The 17,760-nt window shown below is 33.2% G+C and overlaps 1 protein-coding gene across 1 annotated transcript in view; it reads right to left on the bottom strand.

Moving 5' to 3' along the window:
* The window catches only part of LOC106061125 (putative ATP-dependent RNA helicase DHX57), a 30,042-nt gene extending 12,282 nt beyond the window's left edge, over positions 1 to 17,760 (bottom strand). The window contains exons 1-17 of the mRNA XM_056022312.1: positions 17,212 to 17,760; positions 14,469 to 14,707; positions 12,671 to 12,797; positions 11,622 to 11,743; positions 9,605 to 9,797; positions 8,586 to 8,710; positions 7,815 to 7,948; positions 7,607 to 7,661; positions 6,834 to 6,979; positions 6,457 to 6,566; positions 6,003 to 6,103; positions 5,141 to 5,200; positions 4,836 to 4,949; positions 3,849 to 4,012; positions 2,980 to 3,056; positions 1,479 to 1,574; positions 561 to 610 (exon numbers count right to left, since the gene is read on the bottom strand). Coding sequence (XP_055878287.1) covers positions 561 to 610; positions 1,479 to 1,574; positions 2,980 to 3,056; positions 3,849 to 4,012; positions 4,836 to 4,949; positions 5,141 to 5,200; positions 6,003 to 6,103; positions 6,457 to 6,566; positions 6,834 to 6,979; positions 7,607 to 7,661; positions 7,815 to 7,948; positions 8,586 to 8,710; positions 9,605 to 9,797; positions 11,622 to 11,743; positions 12,671 to 12,797; positions 14,469 to 14,707; positions 17,212 to 17,214 — 1,916 coding nt within the window. The 5' untranslated portion in view covers positions 17,215 to 17,760. The remainder of the gene's footprint in view (positions 1 to 560; positions 611 to 1,478; positions 1,575 to 2,979; positions 3,057 to 3,848; positions 4,013 to 4,835; positions 4,950 to 5,140; positions 5,201 to 6,002; positions 6,104 to 6,456; positions 6,567 to 6,833; positions 6,980 to 7,606; positions 7,662 to 7,814; positions 7,949 to 8,585; positions 8,711 to 9,604; positions 9,798 to 11,621; positions 11,744 to 12,670; positions 12,798 to 14,468; positions 14,708 to 17,211) is intronic.

Below are 17,760 nucleotides of genomic sequence, written 5' to 3'. Positions count from 1 at the left end.
ACTCGAGACCTCTTGGGTCAGAAGCAAAGTGTTTTAACTTTCACCCACCACACCCCTTGACAAGCAACATAAGCTTCATAGAATGATTTCTAAAGAAGTGTTTTTGTAAAGTAAGCTAAGCAGTGAGTTAAAGATAGCTTCTTTGTTTGTCATGCTATGCCTATATCAAAACCTCTCAGAGAACAGATTACAACTTTTTGTCTTGACATTTACATATTTCATTATAATATAGTTACTGTAGTGTTCATATGTTTATATACTGAATAGTGCAGAATTTAATCAATATACTTTATCATAAACAATCCTTTAAGCACACAAATGAATGGTTAGCTTAAATGGAAATAATTGCTAACTAATTGAAAACAAAATGGACAGAAACCATTTAATTTTTTTTTATGTTAACGCCCCCCCCCTTCCCATACCCCAGTATAAAAGTGAACAGTTAAGTTGTATCTAAGTAAAACTAATACAGTAGTTAGTAGTTAATTAACTGGGTGACTGAGGAATTCAATATATACATTTTTATTTTCTGTAATACAATCCTTAAGCTGTAAACTCACCTGACATCTACAGGGAGAGATCCCAAGTGATAGCCCAGGGCAGTGAGTTCCTATGGAAAAAACAACATTTATGAATTACAAATATAATATGAAAGTTCATTTGATGCAGAAAACAAAAATTTCCAAAAATTAAATAAAAGTAACATCATGTTAAAAATGTGGTGCACTACTTAGTAAATAATTTTCTAATTGCTCCAATAAAAATACCTAAGTGTAGATAATGTCACAAAAATTTGCCTGTCATAACAGTTCTACCAATTTTTAGTTTTAATTAGAAGTATCATGCAAACTTTCATCTTAACATGATTTAATCAACTGGAATGTTTAGCTTCAATTGGACTTTTTTAAAAACTGTTTCACATCTAGAACCAAATTTGGGAACATGTCTGCATACATGAATGTTGGTAGGGAGTCATTGAATATAAAGACATGAAAGATATTGTTAGCCTCCTTCACGTCATAGAATGACTGTGATATAAAATAGATGTACAATGACATTTTGATAGAAATAAAATTTACAATACCATTTTAACCCTTTGATTTCTAAATTAAAGCCCTTTAAATGCCCACATCAATAATAAGAAATCTCATTTTTCTTTCCTTTTTTAAACATAAAGAAAGGCCTACGACAATGATTTAACAATATATGCTTGGTTATTCATGCTTTTAATTTTGTTGTTATTAATTATTATTTATGAGTTGCAAGCCTGTGATGAGTTTATGAATGCACGTTATGAATACAGAAAAAAAATAAGTTGAGAATTAAATATAAAAACAATGATTTAAAAATTGACTTCAAACAATGATGACAGTACAAAACATTGAAGTGCAGATCCTAAAGTAGTCTCACTAATCTAATGTGACTTCATATTTCATACTATAGGTTATGTAATGTGAAGAGGCAAGTGAAGTGCATACCGAAGCAGAATCTAGGGCACCAAGATGTTTCAAAAAATCAACTGCCTGTTCTACACTTTCTGGTGCAGGGGGATTGATCAGTGACCTTAAAACTTTCTGAAACAGACACATACAAAATTCAATGAATCTCAATTATTAGAAAGATTAAAAGGTCAATAAAGATTTAAAGATGCTACTATCTAGAGCAGGTTTGAGTGTAACTTTTCTTTTTCTTTCCTACTATTGTCGCACTTACTGCACATTGCGGCTATGAACCTGTATAGGCTGGTCAAGATATGGGTTTATATTTTGTACTAGGTCAATTGAAACATTGGGAAGTCCTAGAAGAGCTGACATTGGAGCTGCTTTTCAAAAAATTTCTATGGTACACAAATGTAGTTTTAGTTGTTATAGATTTTGTCCAGTAAAAGTATATGTCTCTGTTCTAAGTCATCTCACTGTTTTGTCAAATTTATGGAAGACTGTATACTAAAAAAGCACCTGAAAGACTTAATTGCATGTTTAATAACAACTCTGGACTGTTTATTTAGTTAGAGAGCTGAAGGAGTTCAAAACATTAAAATAGATGTCTGGCTTTGTTAACAGACTGTTAGAACTATGATCTGGTGCTGAAATTCCATTATAGATTTGGTAAACTATAAAAAAAGGAAGAAAAATTCAATCTGAATATATAGTTGACAAAAAAGATAAGTATATAGCTCAAATTATACATTTAACAGTAAACTGTTCTGTCATCAGCCTGTGAAGGTAAAAAAGATTTATCCCTAACATCAATATCCCACTTCTATATGTCTACCACCATTTTTTTTTCTTCAAAAGATAGTATAATTTTTGAGTAAATTTGTCTTGTAGAAAAAGTTTGTAGAAGTCAAATTTATCTTTGGACCATATCTTCTGTTGTTTTATTCTTCGACTTGATAACAAAGTTATTGCTACCATCTTAAAACAAACACAAAATATTACCATGATGCAGTCTTATAATAAAATCAGACATCACAATAAAAGAGAGATATTAGAGGCATCAAAATAAAAGAGAGATAATTGCAGACATCAGAATAAAAGAGAGATAATTACAGATATCAGAACAAAAGGGAGATAATTGCAGACAGCAGAATAAAAGAGAGATAATTGCATACATGAGAATAAAAGAGAGATAATTACAGTCATGAAAATAAAAGAGAGATAATTGCAGGCATGAGAATAAAAGAGAGATAATTACAGACATGAGAATAAAAGAGAGATAATTGCAGGCATGAGAATACATAAGGGAGATAATTGCAGGCATGAGAATAAAAGAGAGATGATTGCAGACATCAGAATAAAAAAAAAAGATAATTGCAGACATGAGGACAACAGACATGAGAAAAAATGAGAGTCAATTGCATATAATTGCAGACATGAGAATAAAAGAGAGATAATTGCAGAGATGAGAATAAAAGATATTTGCAAACATTAAAATAAAAGAGAAACCCAAAAGGGCAAGAAATATACTGAGGCTGACCTGTGCATTGTATTTCCTAAATATTGGCAAAATTTTGGTTCTTATGACAACTTGTTCTAAACTGTTTCTTTGGATTTCTGGGTGGGTACAGAAAGTAGATAATTATAGCAGTCTTGCATAGAATCACATTAAATCAAAGAAGAGCACAGGTATATTTAAAGGTAGGAACAATGGACCTCATTCACCAATTGTAAACAAACAACATTTAGCCACGTGATTCTATATATCTTCTATACAAATTATGTAATCCATAAAGGCTGACAAGTGATACATATTTTTCATTGTTTTATCAATATTATGATGTGGCTAAATGTGTTTATTTATGATTGGTGAATGAGGTCCATTGATAGTCTGAAGGTCATGGGACCGGAGCTGAAAATGTGGAATTACCAAATAATCTAACTGTGTGTCAAGGAAATTCAATTTATGATGTAATAAGATTTTCTCTTAGACTTTCAAGAGTATAAATAAACAAAAGATGAAATAGAAAAATGTACTGATTTGAAAAATACAAAGCTTAAGATTTCAGTTTTCATACACTGTACTCTATGACAATTTAAACCTTCTTTCATTCAAAAAAAATATATGTACTAGAGTATATGTATAGATTAATGACACGAATTTACATTGGCGCAGCATCCGATTACTAAAAGTGTGCCCGAATATGTGGAACTAAGTGTCAGACTATCAAATGTCAATTATGTATGTATTAAGAAAAAACAGTGAAATAAATTAGCTAAGTCTAAAGCAGATAGTTGATCATTACAGTACTACATGCCCTGTGTACCTCAACAGCACTACATGCCGTGTGTACCTCAATAGAACTACATGCAAAGTGTACCTAAACAGCAGTACATGCCATGTGTTACCTGGTTTTGGATGATCTCTCAACTCATGCTGATACATGTGTGATGTGAACATGTGGAAACAGACACCTGCCTGAACTCTACCTGCCCGACCCATTCTCTGGATGGCATTGGTCTTGGACACTCTGATCAAGTCCAAGGACAGCATACCTTTTTCTGGGTCATACCTTTCAAATACACAACAAAACTATAAGAGCATAAGTGATTAAATATTTTTTTGTTCATGTTCTGTTCAGCTATGTGTTAACTGGTACAAAGTGATGAGGTTTGTTTTTTGTTCATGTTCTGTTCAGCTATGTGTTAACTGGTACAAAGTGATGAGGTTTGTTTTTCTGTTCAAGTTTTTCATTGTTGGTGAGATCAAGCTACGGATAAACTGATTAAGCGACAAAGGAGTCAAACATTAGGATGCTGATTTAAAAGGTCAGGGTTTCAATCCTGGGAGATGCTAGAAATTTTCATTGGGATTTCAGTAATTTATTCTCTGTAAAATGTAATGCAAAGATGACACCCTAATACAAAAACGATAGGGAAAGATGAGACGTAAATGCATAAAGCACACTGAACAGATGACACCTAAATACATAAAACACTAGACAGATGGTAAGTAAATACATAAAACATTAAGGACAGATGAGACTATTAAAAAAAAAAGAATACTATCACTATCATCAAATTTGCAAAGAAACACCAAGTTAATTAATGTGGAAATTAATTAATGTTAAAAAAAATGTTAACCCCAAAAGGACACACATATGAATTGGATTTCCCACAAGTATTATGATGATCAAGTGTCAGACATTGTCATTTTGATGTTTGTCATGTCAAGTGTCAGAATGTCATCTGGATTTCTGTCATGTCAAGTGTCAGACTTTGTCATCTGGATTTCTGTCATGTATCAAGTGTCAGACTTCATCATGTTGATTTCTGTCATGTATATTTTTTTCTGCTTTTAAAAAATTCATGTCTTACAAAACTGAAATATCAAACCTTTTTTCTTTCATCACTCCTGTGTCCACCACAAACACAACATCATTGATAGTAACTGATGTCTCTGCAATATTGGTGGCCAGAACAATCTTTCTCATTCCTCGAGCAGTAGGTCTGAAAAATATCAAGACAATCCACTGTAGAACGAGCTCATATTAATAAGTGATTTTACTTTTACTATTCACTTTTACTAAAATGTTTTGTTTTTAATTCTTTGATAAGTACAAATTCAACTTGAAATAAATCAAATGCATGTCTAAAGTAGAAATAATAAAGAAATCAAAGCCATCCTAAAAAAACCTTACCTAAATACCATTTTTTGCTCCTCTGATGAGTACGATGAATGTAGTGGAATGATAGCATAGCTAGGAACAAAGAAAGGTTTGCAGCTTCAAAGTAATGCTAATACTGGACTAAAAATTTTTTAAGAAACATGAACATGATAAAAATATCACTGTTGACCAATTGCTTCATGAATTGAAATCTATTATAAAGTATTGTTGTAACTGTATTGGCGACATGATAGAGTTAACTGTGTGTGATCAACTGACACAGGCTAACATTCTGCTTAACAGTCAACTGTGTGCGATGAGCTGACACAAGCTAGGATTCTGCTTAGCAGTCAACTGTTTCAACATTTTGAACATTACGAGTAAATATCACCAATGATATGGTCATGTGATTGAAAGCCTTTGGAGACAAGATATAGAGATAGAACATGTAAGAGAGTTCAGTTCAGCAGAGCAAGTCCAGAGTGAAGCAGTAGGAGTCCAGGACGAGACAGAGAGACTATTTAAGTTGTAGTCAGTGTTTTGTGTAGCCAGTTGTGTAGAGTATTGGCTGTTGGTGTATTAGTAATTGAACTACCACATTAGTTTTGGAACTCTTGTTATCAAGTATTTGAATTCCACTGTTGTGTTGAGCAGTTTGAAGAGAGCCTGATTAGAGACAAAACGTAACAGTACTGTAACTTTTTTTTTCTAGACCCTATGCATGATATTAAATGTTACTCAAAACATTTTTTTTAATCAACATCTAAATAGAAATTATTTCATTACTTGAGATCTTTTATTGGGAATCTGTATGTGTGAACTGCAATGACATTATGGTTCATGCTCTTGTTTGGTATCTAACAAGTCACACAGTTAGTGCAAGTAAGTCATTTACTTTTCTTTAGAGAACTCCCTTGATGCCTGAAGCATCTCAAATGTATTCTGTATCTCTTGAATCCCAGGAAGAAACACCAAGATAGCTCCATCTTCCAGAAGCTGGAATATACATTTAATGTAGTTTTGATTTAAATGTCAAATGCCTACAACAATGTAATTATTAATGATATGCATTATAAAACTCACTCAAGTTTCTAAATAGAAAAGGCTTTTTTTTAAATTGAAAATGGTGTTTACTAAAAAAAAAAACCAAAAAAAAAACGGAAAAGGACAAATAAAGGATTTTTTTTGCTTTTGTTCTAGCTACAAAGAAATGCCACTAGTTCATAGACTAAAGAGAACAAAAGTCCTCTCTGCATTTTTCTCTTTCATTATTAGAACATTGATCTTGAGTATCATATCCAAGTATAGTGATCTCCCTTGGCAAACCTGGGGACCAATCCTAAACTTACATCTTTATGCTCTCCATTGACAATCCACTCCAGCAAATGAATAATTAATTCATAATTTATGCAGTCCAAGTCCATCCTGGCCAATGTGCTGACTGTTTGTCTTCTGTGTTCTGATTAAAAAATGCAATATTTTGATTGAAAACAAACTTTGACTTTTAAAATTAAACTGGCATTTGCAGATCATAAGCATTAGAAAACTCTAGTCAATGCCAAATTAATTTCAAGTAAATCTTTAAGTGCTGGCTGGATGGTAAATGAGCCATCTCATCAAGAGGGAGGATCCTGAGCCACATACATTTAAGAAATTCAAAACACTGTAATAATAAGCAATGACATATTTATAACAGTCATTGGGGTAAAAAGGTAATAAGACTTACTTTCGTATCTTGACTGCAACTCATCTTCATTTAAATAAGCATCAGGTCTTAATTCTAAAGGCAGTTCTCTTTTCTGATACATCAAATGATAATCAAATGGCAGTGAGTCCCTCTTAGCATAGTCTGAGCCATAGTCTAAGCGATAACTGATTTTTTGTGAAAAGGAAATAAAAAATCTTGATAGTTCTTATAAACAAATATAACCCATATTTAAAAGGCAATTTTTTTTTTCAAATAATTTTGTAAACATTTTTTTTTTACAATTAATTTATATATTTCCTCAGCATTCATGATCTAAAAGAATAATAGATATCATAACAATAATGACGTAATTTTGATTAATTTTAACTTATGATGATAATTATCCAAATATTTCAATTGATTATCCTAATATTTAAATTGATCTCATTAGCTGTATTTTTCGCATCATAAACTAAGAACTGGAAAACTGTCAAGGCCAGAAGGCATTTATCACTGGAGTCATGTGGCAAAATCTTTTTTTTTTTGCGGGTTGAGGGGTGGGGGGTGAAAACTTGAAAAAAAAAAGGAATTAGTTATATGAAGGAAGAAAATGCTTGAGCTTTTCCAGATCCTCTTAATGTAGCAAAGGGATATAGAAAGATCTCCTGTGTTCATCATAGTGGGATGGTTATGGTATGGACCTAGCATTATGTCAATAAGTTAACCATGTAAAATGCTGAAAGACTACACAAGAGTTAGCTAACATGTATAAAACTAAAAATGATGAGAACCACAAACAAAAATATAAGTACTTAGTTTTTTCTATTATATCCTCTAGGAAAAACTGCTTCACTGAATATGTCTTACCTAAAGAAATATAAGATAAGAGTCAATCATAAAAATGTATGGAAACATCCTATAAAATACATTTATAGTAAAACATTTGGAAAACATTTGAAATACATGAGAAATCCAATTTTTGAAATGTAATTAATGCAATAGAACACTTCATGAGTTTACCGGGTATTTCTATCACAGGACATTTGTTGAAATAATCTGAGAAAAGTCTTGCATCTATTGTAGCACTCATCAAAATCACCTTTAAATGTGAATGACGACGCAACAGTTTCTTCAAAACCAGAAGAAGAAAATCACTGAAACAAATAAAAAATTTTCTTTAAACATCCAAAAAATTAAAAACAATGACACTAAAGCAAATTTTAAGTCATCAACATTCATATTTGACTAACAAATATCAATTACAATGTTAAATGTAGATGGGGCCTAAAATTATTGTAATGCATGAAATATATTATTTTATTTGTATTTTGCCTCTTGGATATCATCCATCTCTATATTTTAATCCTAATATACCACAGACTGTTACTTGAACACATTTCAGAAAATTAAAATTGAACCAGCACCACAAGCTGATGAGTAATGGCAACAGACAAAGTTTGCACAGTGTTTCATTTGGCTCAAGCTCTCAGGGTGAAACTCTAGCAGAGAAATGTTTCAGCTGAAACTACAGTGCAGATCAAAGGCGTTGTCTGAACCCTCAAATGTTACAGATGAGAACCAATAAGAACAAAAAAAAAATTAAAATACATATATTTGGAGAAAAAATAAAATAATCATAGGTCCGGAACAAGAGAATGGAAAATAAAAATGAATGAAATGAAATAATATTTGCTTCATTTATATTGCTTTCCTCTTTTTTGAACAAATCAACGCTAGACAAAAAAAACAGACAAAATTGTTCTTACAATAAAGATGTCCTTCACTACAAACCTTTGCTCAGAACGTTCATGTACTTCATCTACAATCATATGACTGACTCCCTCTAAGAGTGGATCATCTTCAAGTCGGCGTAATACAATGCCAGTAGTACAGAAGAGTAGTCTTGTAAAAAGTGACTGTTTAAAAAGAATATTTATGATTTAATGATTTTTCAAAAGTTTCTTCCTTATGTTATAGCACTTAACATGCAGAATGTGTTTGAATAATAATCTATACAGTCTTCATGTATAATGGAACACTTTCCCATTGGTACATAGTTTGCCTTGTTCCATCCTAACTACAACTCCTAATCTGATCTCTATGGACAGTCAGAGGAAACAGTTTCCCATTGGTACATAGTTTGCCTTGTTCCATCCTAACTACAACTCCTAATCTGATCTCTATGGACAGTCAGAGGAAACAGTTTCCCATTGGTACATAGTTTGTCCTGTTCCATCCTAACTACAACTCCTAATCTGATCTCTGTGGACAGTCAGAGGAAACAGTTTCCCATTGGTACATAGTTTATCTTGTTCCATCCTAACTACAACTCCTAATCTGATCTCTATGGACAGTCAGAGGAAACAGTTTCCCATTGGTACATAGTTTGTCTTGTTCCATCCTAACTACAACTCCTAATCTGATCTCTGTGGACAGTCAGAGGAAACACTTTCCCAAATATTGCACGATTGTCCCCAGGTCAGAGAGCTTAGAGGGAGGGGGAGCTGTCTGATAAACTGTATGGGGGCTATAAGCCACAACGCTGTGTAGCCCAGTTTCTTGCCGAAGCAATATTGGAGGAGTAGTTAGTCCTTTCAGCTCTGTTGCCAATCGGAATTCATCTAAGGTTTGCAAACCTTAAAGAAACTTTGTACTTTTTTTTTTAATGCTACACGGTTTTGAGTTATTACAGTTGCCTTACATTTTGTTTACAAAAGAACAAAAAAAGATTACAGCTAATCAAAGTAAGAAAAAACAATCTACATTTAAAATGTGCCTGTGTTAAGAGAAACATAAAGAAATAACTTCACCAATTCTGCATCCAGTCTGATCTGGTAGCCCACCACTCTGCCAACACGCTCATCTCTTTCCTGAGCAACTCTTTCTGCTATTGACATGGCTGAGATTCTGCGAGGCTGAGTGCAAACTATATTGGCATTAAAAGTTTCACTTTTCAAGGCATCATCCAGAATAAACTGTGGGACTTGTGTAGTTTTGCCACATCTAAGGACACAAGTTAAAACAAAAAGTATAACTGAAAGTGAAATAAAAAGTATGAATAACAACTGAGGGCACAGAACAAAGTAAACTAAAAAGTATAAATAAGATAAAAACAAAAAAAGAGTTTTGAACAAAACCAATGAGATTACACAGACACATAGAATATCTCAGGATGGGTTTCTTAATGAATACCACAAAAGAAGGTCAAAATGAAAATAGTAACTTTTTTGCAATGGAATAATTCAAGAATGTGTATGTTTCTTGATCTACTAGAATCAGCCAAAGTTTTTTTTGAAAGGTTTATAAGCGTGACTTGTCTCAACAGATGTATGAGAATGCTGTTTTTTAAATATGTATATGACAATGAATAAGAAGATGTCTTCAATTAAAATTGTAGGGGTTAATAAAATTATCTCAACAAATCTAACATTCTGAAATAGCCCAAAATATCATAGTTTGATAGACCTAAACTGAAAAATATACCTAAATAATAAAAAGTGATTATATTTTCTTAAACTTATTAGGACTGTGATGTATTCCAGAGAATTTTCTTTAAAAATGGTCTTTTTAATAAAACAACAGTACACTTTATTATCTCCCCTATATAGCCATCACGCAAACAAAGATATATTGTTTGTCCATCGTGGTTCGATGATAACCACATTGGTAATCCAGGGGGCTGAAGGCTTTGCACTGTGGTTTTGTGCCTCCTCATGTAGCTGGTGAGATCTATGTGAGCCCAGAATGTTTGGCTGCACAATGAGCAGGTTATTCCAGCCGGAGCTAGTGTCATTGCACTTTTCTTCTGCCAGAGATGTTCTTTTTTCCTCAGGAATTGAGTTTGAGTTTTGAGTTTAGGCACATTGGCACAATTTAGGCCATGTCGTGCGCCAGTTTTCACACCGTGACGCCATGATGCTCTGTCATGTGCTTCCATCTCCCAGGTGGCTGGGTCAATGCTGAAAATTGTAAGAGAAGCTTTGAGGGTGTCCCTAATACGTTTTCTTTGTTCACATTGTGAGTGCTTTCCTTCCCTTATTTGGCCATACAGGAGTCGTTTAGGGATGCGGCAGTCTTCCATTCTGCAGATGTGTCCTACCCATTGTAGCTGGGACTGCATCAGGATTGTGTGGATGCTTGCAGACCCGCTCTTTGAAGGACTTCAGTATCTGGTATTTTTTCTTGCCATTTAACATTTAGAATTCATCTGAGACAGGTCATGTGGAAGTGGTTGAGTTTTTTTTGCATGTTTTCTATACACTGTCCACGTTTCTGAGGCATAGAGCAATGTAGGGAGGATGACAGCTCAATAGACCCCAAGCTTTGTGTTTGTGGTGATACCTTGTCTGTTCCAGACATTTTTAGACAGTCTGCCATAAGATGCACTGGCCTTGTGCTGCCAAGATAGGTGAATCTGTCCATTTATATCATGTCCATTTATCTTGGTGCTTGAATTCAAATAGGCTTTCCCTTTCTTTTTTGTGTTAATGGTGAAGCCAAAGTCTAATCATGCTCTTGAAAAGTCCATAATTACTGCTAATTTTTCTTTTAGATTTTGCTTTGACAAAGACTTTCAGAAATCAAGGTTAGCTGATAGTTGATTTTCTAGCCTCTGAGATAGAATCTTTCCTCTGGTCAAAGAGCTTCAAATCTATTTTTTTCTCACATTCACAACTCATCAAAACATAAAGGATGGGGAGGTAAGAGAAGTGCAGAAATTTTTCTGAACCCCTCCTTAACATAAAACAATGTAGCCTCCCCTTTACATGCAAACATAAATATTTTGATTGATCTACTTAAATGTACTAAAAATCCTATGTACCCTACCCTGTCATTCCACAGATAATGACAACATTGTGATTATTGAGAGTAGAAATAATTTGGTCTCTCATTTCCCATGTTGGGAGTTTCTGTCTTTCTTCCTGCAGTTTCAGATATCTGTGAGAAGGCTGAAAAATAACAATTTAGTTTCTAGTGGTATCCCTCTATGAGAAGGCTGAATAATGATTGTTTAGTGATATGTCTATATATCTATGACAAGGCTGAGAAATTAAACTTTAGTTTCTAGTGATTTATCAAGATCTACATATCTATGAGAACTTTTGAAAGTTGTGTTTCTAGTGCTATATTAATAAATATAGAAATTTTTGGTGTGGTTAAGTTGATTAGAATTTGTAAATTACTTCCCTTTAAAACCAGAATGCCATAGACTACAAAACTCTAGAAATCTTATTTGTATTTTTTTTCATTTTCCATTTTTTTCCCCCCTACCAATTATACTTAAAAATAAATGGTAGAAGTATGATAGAAGTGAGATCAATCCATTATAAAATAGTCATCTGTAATTATTTCTATTTATCTGTTTCAAAATATTTTATTATAATATTTATGTATAATGTTTAAATATCTAAACATAAATTACTCACAGACATATAATTCAGAATTGAATTCTAAAGCCTTTTAAATTTGGACTTTAAAAACATCCCAATAATAATGATTTTCTCTCTAAGTTACATAATTCTAGCAATAAAATTTTGATATAAAAAGTTAATTATTCTCATATTATTTTCAAACAGTGTCTAGACAAAACCAATCTTCATAGTAGACCTGAATAGAGAACTGCGATGCGACAATGAACTATTGGTCTACACTGACCACAAGTTGCCATGTCACAGGTCTGTGTTCAGGCCTACTAAGATGATGGGACTTGGTTTAGAGCAGTGATTCCCAAACTTTTTTTGTCTCATAGACCTTGGTGGTTATCATAGACTCTTGGAGGGTCTATCTATAAACACCACAGTTTAAGAATCAATGGTCTAGGGCATGGTTTTAGCTATCAGTCATTGACTAAATGTAACAGAGTTTTAACAACATACTATTTTGACTTGAAATTCTTTGTGCAGAAATATGTTAATTTTGTCAAAATCCTTCAGATATCTTGGTTTTTGTGTTTGAATTGGGTAGGCCAGTTCACCAGAAACCAACTTGCTGGGACTGAATTTACTGATTCCATGTAAAATAAAAAATAAAGTGTAGGTTAATCAAGAATCATTACATAAAAAAAAAAAAAATAATAATTCAGAACTATGATAGATATAGATTTATATCTAACTCACAGTGAAACTGGTAATCATAAAAGTCAAACTATTTAACACTGTCATAGCTCTACAGAATCTATAAATAAATACAGCTCTATGCTATTTAATATACATGTATTCATTTCCACTTTATAAACATCTAAGACAAACTTCATTAGAATTGATTAGAAGACCTTTCATGTGATCTCAGTGTTTAAAGCTACTTAGTTCATTACGAAAAAAAAAAAAAAAGAAAGGAACCCTTTCCTTAGAGTCTGGCATGGGGCCCTATAGGCATGAATGGAAATGTACAATATAAATAAAAACATTATAAAAGTAATCCAGAACTTTAGAAGCACGCTACTATTATGTTGTACTTCAACAATAACATAAACCAGCAGGGGACGGTCGAGTGGAAACGCTCAACCATGTATCAATACATTTTAATATATAACATAAATTATTCCTATTTCTATCTAATTATTTACACAAATTGTGAACTTGCTTCACAAGAATACGCAAGGGGGAGGACAAGGATTGGGATTAAGTGATTTAGTGACAAAATATGTAGATTTAGAGCAGAGGGATGTAAAATACAAAACTCTTCTTTAATCTCTGGATCATATAAAACTCTTGACTTTTTTTTAACACATCGGCATGGCACAAATTACTAGTGTGTACTTTTTTTTTTAACACATCGGAATAGCACAAATTACTAGTGTATGTATTTACACATGGATCTATACCTTGAATAGTTGAATTGAGCTATAGCAGTTCAAACAAAAGGGAGGCATTGTATATATACACACGTCTAAGAAAGTTTGTATTTAAATATTAAATCCAGTTGGTAAATGTTTGTTTTTTATAATGGTGCAAATTGTGTACACAAAGGTAATGAAGCTCTTCACCAAGAAATTGGAAAACATTCAGAAAGCCACATTTTCCTAAGGCTTTAATTACCAATGCCTGAAGTGGCCTAAAGAAAACCTAACTAGCTGTTGTATAATTATTGCAATAAGATAAAATTTAAAAAAAGTAGGTCATTTATTCACTCCACTTATTAGTCCACATTCGATATTATGAATTAAGGAATGGAAGTAAACTCTCCAACTCAAAGAAAGGTATAAAATTTAACAACTTTAAAATTCAAGTGTTTTTTTTTTGTTCCTTGTTTATTTTTACTAGGAAAATCCATTGTTTGTAAAAGCATTTGTACAATTTCAAACTAAATATCAGATCAATACAAATGTTTTGGTGGGGAAGGAATGGTTTAAAAAGTAAATTTATTGTTGTGGCTTTAGAAGGCATAAAAGATGCATTTACAAGGGTATACAAATCATTGCAGTGCATCTAATAAACAGCCGAAATAGTGCATAATTAGGTGCAGATTTGAATAACAAGCTATCGTGGCCTGATATTGATCAGTCTCTACACAATAGCACATCTAAGAGGAGCAAAACGTATCAAGAAAGCATGACTATATCTTGTGGCTTTTTAAACAGCCTAAATTTTTAAACAAATAATATTTTCATGCTACCCAAACATTGACAACAGCCAACAAAAAAAAGAACCTTGACCTAAGACCTATACAACTCACCTGCTGAGTTTGGGCTCCAGAGTTTTCTTGATTAGTTCCAAAGTGTCTGGATGTACTTCTAACCACTGCATGTTGGAACTGCGTGAAACATCAAGAATTTGGGCACTGAGATCGCTGATTGACAACTGATGAAGCTGGACATCAGCATCAGTTTTGTGATGGTAGTCATCCTCTGTTGTTTGCGAACTCTCCATATGACTTAATAAATTTTGTAATGTTCTGTAGAAATCGTCATCCATCTTGCAAGCGATAAATTTAAAAAGAGTATACAATATAATTCTGTACATTTAGATCAGACAAATCAATTTTTAAATTATATCTGAATTATTTTGAAAATAAAATTATTAATAATTACTATAATTGTAGAGCAGTTTAAAATGTTAAAATCATGCTATATTTTTTCCAAAATTTAATACTGTATCATGTATAAGCTATTTTCATATTTATTTATATGTCATCGTATACAGCGGTACTTTTAGACTATACTAACAATCTCTAATGTTTCCTTAAAAAAAAAAGGTATTTTTAAATATGTAATGAAATCCATGAGCTAGTCAGCTAACAAGATCATGTTTTCAGTATTACATCATGAGACCCAATCTGTGTAACTGACTCCCAAAATCTGTCTCAGCCATTTTTGTTGAGCCACATTTAGACTGTTATCAATTTTGACAGACAACTTCCATGTTTCACATGCATATGTTGCTGTTGGGATGACGATTGTGTTGAGAAGGTGTATTTTTGTCTTGAGTCCAATGGCTTGGCTAGTCTAAATAGGCTGCAGCCTTTGGAAAATGCTCCCCACCTTTCCTATTTGGCATGCTACATCATGGTAAGCATCACCATCATTTGTTATGATGCTGCCATGGTATGTGAACTTGTCCACATCTTCAAGCTTTGACTCGCCACTGACAAAATTTTAGTCTTGTCCAAGTTTATGCGGAGGCCAATTTTGGGTGCCTCTCTATCTAGGCTCTGTCAATTCTTGTATGCTTTTATTTGTATCCCCGAGTAGTGCAACGTCATTGGCAAAATCCAAATCTGTTATTCTTTTTTGTTCATGCCATGGAATGCCAAAGGCAGTCTGGTTCATTGCTTTCCTCATTATGTAGTCGATGGCTAGGAGGAAGAGAGATAGGATGCACCCCTGTCTCGATGCTAAAAAACTCGATTTATCCTTCTTCTGTTTTAATGCAGAAACTAGATTGACTGTATAGGTGTTGTAGGATCTGGACGAATTTTTCTTATTCTCGGTGGACACTATCAAACGCTTTCTTAAAGTCTACGAAACAGATCGTTAGCCATTGTTGGTACTCGAGACTTTTTTCTATGATATTTTGTAGAATGAAGATCTGCTCTGCACATGACCTGCCTCTTCAAAAGCCTGCTTGTTCTTCTCTGAGCCTTTCATCTACAGACTGTTGAACCATCTCAACAAAATAGTGCTGAAAACTTATCCCAGGACAGAGAGGAGAGTAATGCCCCTCCAGTTGTTGCAGTCTGCCAAGTTGCCCTTTTTTGGAAGCTTTACAATTACTCCTTTTTGCCAGTCCCCAGGGACTTTAGAAGTGCGCCAACAGAGATTTAAGAGATCAGTCATTCTGTTAACAATGAAATGCCCCCCATGTTTTAGCATTTCTGTAGACACCATGTCTAGCCCTGGTGCATTGTTGTTCTTTAGCACTGCAATTGCCATGGCAACCTTCTCTGCAGTTATTGGCTCTGGCTTAACCTTGAGATCATTGTCTGGAGAGGGGTCCTTGAATGTGTAAGTCAGGTCTGGAGACGTTGGTTAAGGATCTCTTTAAAGTGCTCTACCCATCTTGCATCCTGTTCTTCTTTTGTTAGCAAAGTTTTGCCTTGCTGGTCTTTTATCTGTGCTCCATGTCCACTCTTTGCTCCAGTGAGATCTCGGACAATACGATGGGAGTCTTTGATTCATTTCTGCATGCAGCTGCTTGTGCCACTTGACCCTTCTGTTCAATCCAATTCCGTTTATCTCGCCGACAGCTTCTCTTTACTTTCAGATCTGCTTCCCTAAAGGCTTCTTCCGCTAGGCTGTGATCCTGTGTTTCATTTTTCTGGTCTCGTCTATGTTTGGCTTCTTTCCTCTCATCGATCAATTTCCATGTTCTGTCTTGTATCCACCATTCCTTGAAGGAACCTCGCCTCCTTCCGATGACTGATGTACAATCTTATTTTTATGGAAAAGTATTTGGATGCTTGCATGATTTTCTTTTCTATTTCACTTGCTATTAATAAAATAATTTCATATTGTTTTTGTTTCTTTTTTGGATCTACTATAATAAGGTAAATTTTAAATTTAAAAAAAATGGAATGTTGAAAATGCTGAAGGTGTTTTACCATAATTTTAACAAAATTAGATATTGTCTGAATTAATAAATTGTAAAGTTAGACTTAGGTCCTCCCATTCAGCTCACAGTGAGGCAAGCTCTTTCCACAGAGATCAGTCGATGATCCTCTGAAAGCAAGATATTGCCAAGACAGTTACTTAATTACCAGAATGATTCATTCTAAAACAGATTTGCAGCACTATATCAAGTATCTTGTATTCTTTGCTGTGTTGCATCTATTGTTATTTTATTTTGAAGAGCAAGTAATAGTTTTAATTTTCTTTATGTAATCTGCATTATAATTATATTCATGTTTTCCTAATCTTAGTAAGTTATAATTTTAATTTTAAAGTTAAATTCTTAAAAAACATTTAAACATTTAATCTTACCATCAGCAATCTTCAGGCATGATCAGGCATCTCTGATCTCACTCAGCAGACTTGCAGACTGACTTCTCAGAGTCAGAGAAAGATTAATTAAATTAGAATAGATCTAGATTTAGATCTATATATATAGGCCTATTCAAATATAAATTATATATCTAGATCTAGACTCTATACAATCTAGTCTAGCTATAGATGTAATTTAGATCTAGATTATTCTAAAATAGTCTGAATGGACTATCTTTGTAGTCTATCAAGACGTCTAAATCTATTCTACAAAAAAGTAACAAAGTGTTACAAAGTACCGATCTAAAAATCAAACAGTGAAGAAGAACTCTTGTTCAATTGAAAATAAGATTATTGAATAAAAGCTAACTTCTCACATAAACTCCAAAAGTACGATTTTAGTGTGATTATAGACCTCTGTCTATTTAAATGTAGTTCTAGATATACCATTCATTTGCATTATTGTAATAGTAATGAACTCTTGTAAATCAGTTTTCTTCGGGATAATACAGATATCATTTTAAAAATCTATTTTATTGAGTTTTTAGT

Source organism: Biomphalaria glabrata, chromosome 3 (genome assembly GCF_947242115.1).
Source record: "Biomphalaria glabrata chromosome 3, xgBioGlab47.1, whole genome shotgun sequence".
NCBI classification, from domain to species: Eukaryota; Metazoa; Mollusca; class Gastropoda; family Planorbidae; genus Biomphalaria; species Biomphalaria glabrata.
The sequence above is the reverse complement of the archived record's forward strand: the minus strand, read 5'-3'. Positions and strand labels throughout refer to the sequence as shown.